General features: G+C 29.8%; 4 protein-coding genes across 4 annotated transcripts; 1 reads left to right on the forward strand and 3 right to left on the reverse strand.

The window, feature by feature from the left end:
* Positions 1-859: 859 nt before the first annotated feature.
* Tsp_06207 (GTP-binding ADP-ribosylation factor) lies at positions 860-2850 on the reverse strand. Its single transcript, XM_003378257.1, has 7 exons — positions 2836-2850; positions 1970-1993; positions 1787-1930; positions 1696-1740; positions 1519-1569; positions 1283-1468; positions 860-937 (listed from the first exon to the last, which is right to left on the reverse strand). The coding sequence occupies exons 1-7, from the start codon at positions 2848-2850 to the stop codon at positions 860-862; spliced, it is 543 nt and encodes a 180-aa protein (XP_003378305.1).
* Positions 2851-3035: 185 nt separating this feature from the next.
* On the forward strand, positions 3036-5228 carry Tsp_06206 (conserved hypothetical protein). Its single transcript, XM_003378258.1, has 7 exons — positions 3036-3090; positions 3293-3961; positions 4025-4089; positions 4146-4242; positions 4363-4448; positions 4804-4868; positions 5174-5228. The coding sequence occupies exons 1-7, from the start codon at positions 3036-3038 to the stop codon at positions 5226-5228; spliced, it is 1092 nt and encodes a 363-aa protein (XP_003378306.1).
* A 963-nt stretch (positions 5229-6191) lies between these two features.
* Positions 6192-7854, reverse strand: Tsp_06205 (hypothetical protein). Its single transcript, XM_003378259.1, has 4 exons — positions 7831-7854; positions 6636-6737; positions 6384-6508; positions 6192-6258 (listed from the first exon to the last, which is right to left on the reverse strand). The coding sequence occupies exons 1-4, from the start codon at positions 7852-7854 to the stop codon at positions 6192-6194; spliced, it is 318 nt and encodes a 105-aa protein (XP_003378307.1).
* A 711-nt stretch (positions 7855-8565) lies between these two features.
* Tsp_06204 (conserved hypothetical protein) lies at positions 8566-9422 on the reverse strand. Its single transcript, XM_003378260.1, has 2 exons — positions 9186-9422; positions 8566-8973 (listed from the first exon to the last, which is right to left on the reverse strand). The coding sequence occupies exons 1-2, from the start codon at positions 9420-9422 to the stop codon at positions 8566-8568; spliced, it is 645 nt and encodes a 214-aa protein (XP_003378308.1).
* Between the last annotated feature and the right edge of the window lie 418 nt (positions 9423-9840).

The following is a 9840-nucleotide window of genomic DNA, read 5'->3' on the forward strand; positions in this document are numbered from 1 at the left end:
TACATGGATCATTTCTTGGGGTCCACATCCAAGGCTGCTACTTTTATTTCTGCCGAGCAATTCTGTCCTTTTCTGCTCCTTTACTTTGTATTCTCTTATTCTTTGTACAGTTTATTTTTGTTTGTATTATACTGTATTGTATTGCATTGTATTATAGTTGTTACCACTGAATAAATTTTTACTACTGAAAATTCTATTTAACTTCACCAAATGAACAAATTTCAACAAGTTCTTTAAAATGCTGAATAAATAGTACACAAACAATATACCGAGTCAGTTTAGCTTAAAGCAAGGCAAATTTATTAGGTCTGATCAGCAGTTGTATGAAGACGATTAATTATACACAAGAATGTAACCAGAAGAAAATTTGTTTTTATGCTTATAGTTGTGAAATGCTAGCCTGCTTTTACTTTGTGAATTATTGACTGCATTGGTCATTTAAAAACAGTCATTAATCAAATGTGAATGGACAGTTGACTTCCAACTTTCAGAAATTATACTTTTTTTAATTCGATATCTGCTCCTGAATTTACCGCTTCACTCAAGAAACTTAAAAAGTAGGACAACTAAACCTTCTTTTGTGCTTGACTTTGTACAGATTTCTGTCAGTTATTGCTGTAACAGAAAATATGCATTAAGTTTTAATTACACGAAAAATAATTTAATAAAAACAGAGTTCATCAACTGAGATGCCCATTTTAAAGGGAAATAAAAAAGAAAAGTACAAAAAAATAAAGTGAAAAATAAATGAAACTAGATAGGCATCTTTTATTTGCCCCAGGTGGATTTTTACTCAATTTCATCCAAATTATTAATTATATTTAAATATCGTCAAATAATACCATTAAAAAGTAATTTTTTAAATATTACATAAGAATTCGTAATTATGAAAAAAATGCTTTGCGCATTCAAGTTGAAGGTAAACATTGATACAAATCTGAAATAAACCAATATATTAATTTTTATTAATAAACAGGCATGTGCTGCTGAATTTTCAATATTGTAGTTATAAAAATTATTTTATTTGATAGATATTGATTCTTTTTTAAGATGAAAGAGTATAAAAATGTAAAAACCACCGTCTTTTTGAGAGGTTTTAAATTTAGCTGATAAATGTGCTTTTGCCACAAGTTCGTTATTTAAACAAAATGCAGAAAGTCTTTGGCTTTAGTTCTTATCGGATCATTTTTTTTTAAAATTACAAATACAGATAAATTCATTTATAAATATTTATAATTTATTAATAAAACAAATAATTGATAAATAAATGACATTTACTTACTTTCACCCCTTCCATAGAAATTGCTGAGCAAGGCTGAATTTGCCATGGTCGATCTCGAATTGTGTGCAATTGCAAGCCCTCTGCAAGACTACTCGCAGGGACTGCATTTACCAAATCTTGTTTATTTGCAAAAATTAAAAGCGGCACATTTGTTAACTTTTCTTCTTCAAGTAGTTCCATCAATTCCTTAAAAATAACCATAACATTTGGCATTCGATCAATTATAACTAACTTACCACACCAGTTTCATCAAATCGTCGTCGATCAGAACTATCAATAACGTAAATCTGAAATAATTTTGTTATTTCAAATATAAACATTTGTTTAAATAATTTTCTTGCCAGAATATCAGCATTTTCAAAATAATTCTTCCAGTAAGGCCTAATTTTACGTTGGCCACCTATATCCCACACATTTAACTTAAATCCATCGGACACAACACTTTTGATGTTAAATCCCTGCAAAAAATGTGAAATATATTTCAAAATTATTCATCGCTGATACCTGAGTTGGAGTGACGTGTGTAATATCTTCTGAAACTAAGCCTTTTAAAAGGGTTGTTTTTCCGGCATTATCCAGGCCAAGCAATAAAATTCGCACATCCCTTCCTGAGGTAGCTTTTAATCTTTTCAACAGTGCCAATATTCCCTTAAATTGGCATTTAAATGGGTATTTAATAAAGCTTACTTTCTGCCTACCATATCTGGTCGTCTTTAAAATTGCTCAAAAATAATCATACAATAACAATAAAATTTCGAATGATTATAACTGCGAAACGTTAAATCTAAAACCTTTGTACGAAGCATGTGGTCACTAAGGAAACAAATATCAACAAAAATATCAATAACAACCTACTCATCATATTATTTGTTAATAATTATTGCAGTGGATTATTGTTGATAAACAATCAAAGCGAAAGAAAATCAAAATAAGAAAGCACTGCATCGATTATTATGGATTGCGAAATAAAAAACTTCAAACATCTTATCAATATTGATTAACCTTTAACAGTTCTGTTCAGTTGAGTCATAAACAGTGAAAAGCAAAAAAATATTTTTGAAACTGATAGAATCTTTTTCTAAAAAATATAAAGTTATCGATTTAAAGTTGTTTATAATTGTAATACTCATAAATCATCAAATATATGCAAGATACTGCACTTCATGATTTATTATTCATATTGAATTAATAAAATTAAATTTTCAAACTCAAAAAACGGCGAAGCATACAAATGTTCAATGGTGGAAAATATTTAATAATAAATGAACTAAGGCAGCTATTCCTTTCTTATATATTTTATTAATTTACGAGGAAACATTGTATTTATGATGCAGTAGAATTAAAAATTTTTTGAATTATATCTGACATAAAAATCATAAATAATTAATGTAATTCTGTTTTTAAATAAATTTCAAACTTTTCACGCTCTAAAATACTAAACAGATTAACGCAGGTAAATTTTTATGATGGATTTTTCTGATTATGATCTAAATTATTAATAATGCTTTTTTCCAGTAGGCTTCTTCTTACTTTCCAAAAAATGAGTCTTAAACCCTTATGGTTGGCATTACATAAGTAATTTTAAATTTCATGCAATACAATATTAAAATACGTGATTTTTAGTTAAATTCTAAAAGCAATGCTCAGTGCAGCACCATATGTTTATAACATCCTGCAAATCATGCTTACTGTAATTTTATTCATATTTATATATTTATATTAACTTGCAAGCATTTTACAGAATTAGTAAAGCATGGATGAAATTCAAAAAGTTTTTTATTCTTGGAATATCAGAGTCACAATATATGGTAAATATGCATCCTTTTATTGATCATGATTAGCTTGTGTTTGTCTAAATTGGTTTAGTGAAAGCTTTGTGGCAGATTTTTTTGTGAATTTATTGCTTTTTATTTTAAAATATGTTTAATCGGTCTTTTATTCTGAGACTGTCTTCATTTTGCGAATTAAAAGATTAAAATGAAAAGTTTTGTCCAGATTTTGTTTTTTCAGATTGTTTTGCAAAAATTGAAAATTTCGTGATACCTTGTTGTTTTCGACTGAAACTTCTTGATCCAGTTGCCAAGTTTATCGACTGTGCTTGTACCAACTTTTGTACATATTTGTTGACCTCCAACGAAGTTATTCGTTTCAAGAATCTAGCAGAGGAATTATTAATAGGCGATTTGCTGAAATTAGAGGAATCATGCTGGCGTTGTGGAGAAAGTGTAAATGTTGTTAAAGTTGAAAAAGATGAAAGTTCAAACTTTTTCTTGAAACATGTCGGCCTGCAAACTTCGTCTTCATACTTTCATAATAATTCTGATCACGACTGTGATGCTATAAGGCCACTGCTAGCATGTACAAATGATAAAGTATATTTAGTTAGCATGGTGGAAAAGTATCCAACATTATGTTGTATTGACAGTTTGAATGGAGACGGAATTTTTTCTAAATCTTCTTTACCGAATATAAGTTACGTACGGCAGCTTAAAGGGGGTCATGATCTTCTTGTTTTATTAGATTCTACAGGGACTGTTTACGTTTCTGGTTGTGGAACCCGTGGTGAGATGGGTTGCGGAAAGTTAATTTTGCAAACATGCTTAAGAAAAGTTCCAATGTTTACAACGTTTAAAATCAGATTGGTCAGTGTTGGAGGCTGGCATGTTTTAGCACTGGATGGTAAATTATTTTTTGATGCAAGGTAAATTATGCAAAGCATTATTTTTAAAATTTTCTATTCAGATGGTGACAACGTATTTGGTTGGGGATGGAATGGAAGTGGACAATTGGGTTTCCCTAAAGATGAAGTATTTTAAATTGTTTGGTGGTGAATATTGTAAAAAGAAATATGAGCATTTTTTAGAGATCTGTTGTATCGTATCCTGAGCACATTTGTATTCCAACTGCTGCATCTCTTAAATCTGTTGCATGCGGCAGTCGTCACAGTTTAATTTTGGCCGGTAATTGAGTTCACTTGAAATTATGTTAGCAAACATTTTTTAAAATTAAAGCAAAAATTTTTTTGTAGAGAGTATTTCAGTGAAAAACGTTTTAATGATTTCCATATTTTTTATTTTAAGAAGGTGAAGTTTACGGATGTGGTTGGAATGAGTATGGACAAATTGGCAATCAACACGATGGTAATTTTTGTAAAGACGTGGACAGCGTGCGTTTAATTCTTTCAGAACCACGTTTAGTTGGGATTGCTGCCGGTAGCTTTTCTTCGTTATTGTTTTTGAAAGAGAAAACTAATGGTAGTTCGTTAATTGTACTTTAAAACTTGTACTTTTATTTGATGTTTGATTTCATGTTCAAAAAATGTTTGAAAGTATAATTATCTATAAAAATTTGTCATTTGAAGTGTAGATGAAATTATCATTCATAGTTATCAAAGTTGCTGAGTTGAAACTGAGTTGTGATTGAGTTATTAATAGCCAGGAAGGTTGAGCGTCTAGTATTGGCATACGAAATTTCCATAAATGTAAATCTAAATTTTATGTAACTTTAAATTGCATTTTCAGTGCTTTCCTTATGGAAAGCACTCAACAGGTATGCTTTTCTTGAGCAACAATTGTACCTTAATGTGGTAAGGAAGGATTTATCAATTTAAATTTGCAAATGCAAACAATAAACGTTATATTTATGAGCGCAGAAGAAATGCTGTGCGAAGGTAGAATTTATGATGAATTATTATTCAGATATGTTTATTTACAAAATGGAATACATGTGGTAATTTCATTGTATATGTAATGAATGTATATATATATATATATATATGTATAACATTTTTGGCAGTATGCTATGCAGCATATTAGCATTTAGTAATTAATGAGCAAATCTGTTCATAAAAATGAAATGTTGAAAAAGTAATTATGAAATGTTAAGTTGCAGGAAATGTGAAGAAAAAGCTTCAGAAATTATAGTACACTTTGCATTACATATTTAAACGCTACTTTAGGTTTCAGATGATTGAGGAGAAATTGATTCAGTTGCATCTAAATTCCTATTTTATATTATCGTTTATCATGGGAGGGGACATAACGAAGAATAGTATCAAAACAATAACTTACGTTTCAATAACAATAAAATTAAAGGAATGAGAAAATCGTAAAGTCGAATAGCTCCAAGAAGAACAGCTCTTAATTTGGAGAATACATATTTTTCAAAAGGTCAGACAATTATGCATGTATACATGCATTTGAACAGTTTTTTCAAATCATGACTAGTATCCGTTAGATGAACCACCAGGAACTGTAACTGTAGTTTGTCCACCACAAAAATGGAATTGGAAATAAACCCTAATTTTGAATAACCATTCACCAAAATGAATAAAGAACACTAACCATGTTTTTGATATTGCAGTACTACAATAGTTAACATGGGTGTAATGGTTTCATTTATACAAATCAGATTACTGGTGATAAAAATTTCAGTTTGAACAAGAGAGAGATGATAGAGGGTCCAAGTGCAGATCTAATGTTATTAAAGTAATGATGAATGGAAGCGGTCACACAGTTATTTTCCTATTCATAATATTTAAGCAAGGATTTCAGTTATAATTTCTAGTGTCTTTAGGGTAGAATGTTTGTTCATTATTTTATAAATTGTTTTATCTTAATTGATATTTTGTCAATATGTAATTTACATTAAATTATCAAATACGAAAAAGTCTATGCAAATTACAATTAAAAATCATTAGGAAGTGTAATATCTTTTTAACAACACCAGTCAGTTTGCATATTTTTGAAAAGATGAGACAATTATGTATTCCTTGAGCATTTTGTGTTAGCATCAAAAATAGTATCTGCTGAAAAATACATCAATTACAAAGGAAGCTTTTGTTGCTTGCTTGCTGTATTGCAATCATGTGAAATTTAGACAAGAACAATTAAGTGAAATAATTTAATTTTCATTCATTGGCAATGAATTGTTTGATTGTGAATGGACTGCTTTGAGTAGTTCTACTTTTTGGACCTCTACAAAAGAGAAGAGCAAAAAATTGAACGTTTCTTGTTAATAAACAATGCTTAATGTAGATAAATTTTAGATATTGAAATGAAATTTCAAAAATTATTTATAAAAATGAAATATTGAACTTTACCTTGTTGTAAGACAACTTTTCATGCAGCTTTCAATGGTTGCTTTACTTAAATAGATTGTATCTGATTTTTCATGGCAGCTTTCACTGCAAAATTGTTGAAGCAGTGCATCTGCAATTGGCGCAGCCTGAAATTAGCAAAAATTATATTAATATGTTATTGTAATAAATTTCATTTTTACGGAAAAGGAAATTGATCAATCAATTGAATAAAGTAAATTTAATAATTCAATAAGCAAATTAAGCAAAACAAACTTCATGAAAAAAGCATTCTTTTCTGCATATTGCCTTTTTTATCGGTTCCACTTGTTCACATTTATCAGTGCAATATTTCACTACGACAAGTACGTTTTGTATCTAAATTTTAGTAATATTCATATAACTACATAAAAATTAAGTGATAAAATTAATAACTTATTGAAATAATTATTATTTCAATAAATAATTAAATATATTACACTTAAAACATTTCATGATATTGCCAGAAACAAAAGCAGTTTACCGGATCTATGTTGCTTTTTACTGCTGTGTGGAAAATGCAAAATGAAAAGATGAAGACAAGTGCAGAGTAATTCATGACTGGTGAATGATGCTTTTTTCGTAAATTCTACCGTTTTTAAAAATGAATTTAAAATTTAAACAGCTGATTGCTTGAAATAAAATTAGTGTTTAATGTTCAATGTTGAATTGAAATTAATGAAAAAAAATCATTCATTAAAAACTTCAACACACTGTCATTAACAAATTGCAATGGTTTCTATTTTTGAACAATAATGAGTCGTACATTTTAATTAGCAATTTATTTCTTATCTAAAATTTGCATCTTCAAAATACAAAGAATTGTTGTACACTGTATTTATCCATATTATATGTGGTAAAAAGGAAATTAAAAGTCTCTGAATTTAGACAATAGTTGTAAAAATATTGCCACAAAAATCATGAATGAATTTGTTTCTAAAATTGTTTTTATTATACATTTATATATTATTATACATTTGGAATTTGCATTTTAACAATTATTAAAATGCATTTATTTAAATTTTCCTTATATTTACTTATTTCTTGAATGTTTTAAGAAAAACAGTATAATTAATAGATTATGAAATATAACACAGCATTTATCAATGTGGAAAAGTAAAATTCAGTGACCAACTGTTGCGTACTTTCAATGATTAAGCAGCAATCTTTTCATTTAAAAAATTTCACAGAAAAGTTTTTAAAAACTAATATAAAATGTCGAATGCATTATTGCAAATCTGATAGAATATTTTTTGTAAAATTTGGCAATGTATTTAACGCTTTGATTATAATTCAACCTAGGTGCTAATCAGTTTTTCATTATTAGAGACAATTAAAATTGTACTTATTTACTTTCTAGTAAACTGACGTAATTGCCGCATTTTGAGATAAACGACGAAATGTAGTTTAATAAATAGCACCTTAATTATACTTGCATTTCACCATAAACAGCCATTAGTAATATTTTTATTTTCACTTTAGCAGTACTGAAAAATGAACAATAATTAAATGATGCCATTTATTTAAACGTAAATAAAATCCATTTTCCCACTGATGTTATACTCCCTCAGTAGGAAAATTATTATTTTTAATACATAGCTTCCCATAAAATATAAAAGAAGATGATTTTGAAAAATATGTGGAACTAACTTTCAATGAAGAAATAAGAGTATACAAATCGGCTGAACTCATATAAATGATCGGCAGAATTATGAGAAGGAAAATGATGCTGTCACGATTTATTACAACAACAAGAACAACACACATTTAAAGTACACAAATATTTTATTTCAGACCACAGAACACAAAAATAGTCAAATGAACACTGAACAACAGGTACAATATTTTCCCAATTGCAATAATTATGAATAGAAAATGTTTTATAGGATGCGATATCTCCTTCTCTTCAAAGAAATAATCGTCCAAATAATTTGCTTTTCTGTGAACATGGCCTGGTAATCTGACTTTTCATTTGCTAGTTTTTTCCACCTTCTTTTCCTCGTTATCCATTTCAGCAATGTCTTTCTTTTCATTGTAGTCTCTGCGTCTGAATCTTGATCTTCTGTAGAACCGCTGAATCACTGCTCATCGACACTTTCTGCCTCTTTCTATTTCGAATGTATTTTTATTTTCCATCTTCTCAAGTTTGCATTAAATAATTTCGGCTTTATCGTACATCAGTACAACAGTATGCTGATTTTATGTGCACCACTGGATGGTTTGGCCGGTTAAAAGCAAGGCATAGCATTTGCAGTGGACGACTATGTAGCGAAGCAAGGTCTTCAAAGACTAAAAACGTTGACGACTGGTTCAATTCAGTATGGCCTGAATTAATAGCAACAGTATAAAGCGCAGGGAAAGCTTTTCTCAATTTGATGAAATTTCTGAACTTGATATCAACTATGTAAATACAGACGCCGCTGTTGTTACGTCTGATGTACCAAAAATAAATAACGTGGTAAGTGACATCCATTGCATAAAACAAGAGGACAGTGACGACTCTGACACGGATACAACAACAGCTGAAAGTATCCCGTTGAAAATGTGCCCGGAATGAAATGAATGCGTTGACCATCTGGAGCGATTTATCGAAGCTACGGAAAGTGCTGACGAAGAAATTTTTAAGGCCATCACTGTCGTCAGACAATTCGTCGAAGATCACAGACCAAAATTGAAATTAATAATGTTGAAAGATTTTTTCAGCATAAATTAAGTTCTTGAATAAATGGGTGTGAATCAACCACTGCCAGGCGCATAACAAATCTGGAAAAATTGATGTGCACTCACGTAGATGAGAATTCTGGCCATCGACATGACAATCCTTGAAACCATTGAAATATGCATGTCACCAACGAGATGCGACAAAAAAGCAACTTTGTCCACTTTGTATAAGCCACGCAGTGTATTTGAATCAAGCAGATGAGATGACAGACAGATCAGCTCATCTGATTCGAGCATTGTAAAATATTTGAATTCACTTTTCAATAGAAAGTGATTCACACATCTATTTTTATCCACAAGCATACTGTATCTTTATAATCATCCATACAGCTAAATTTCATCATGTGGTTTCGTTGGATGCACAGCGAATGATGTCCACTCGATTGGATGGTTGTTGTTGTTGTTTGTCCATTCCGTATTTTTTCCAATAACCTCACCAACGTTGACATTCAACCAAACAGCGGTAGTCGGTGCCATAAGAAAATCAATTTCACTTTTTTATCCAATCTTTGAATGAAGACTTAAGTGAATTCTTCAACGGTTGTCAATATTTCATCGATTATCACATTTCAAAAAGTGTTGAATCAAATTTGATCAATCAAACATGAATGATCATTTTCCAATGTATCGAAAACACAATATCAGCTGATTCAATCTAATCAAGCTATCACAAAATACAGTCTTGGCTGTAGCAAACTTTTATCTGCTGAAACGACGATCC

The sequence above is a fragment of the Trichinella spiralis genome (genome assembly GCF_000181795.1).
Source record: "Trichinella spiralis strain ISS 195 chromosome Unknown Scfld4, whole genome shotgun sequence".
Taxonomy (NCBI): Eukaryota; Metazoa; Nematoda; class Enoplea; order Trichinellida; family Trichinellidae; genus Trichinella; species Trichinella spiralis.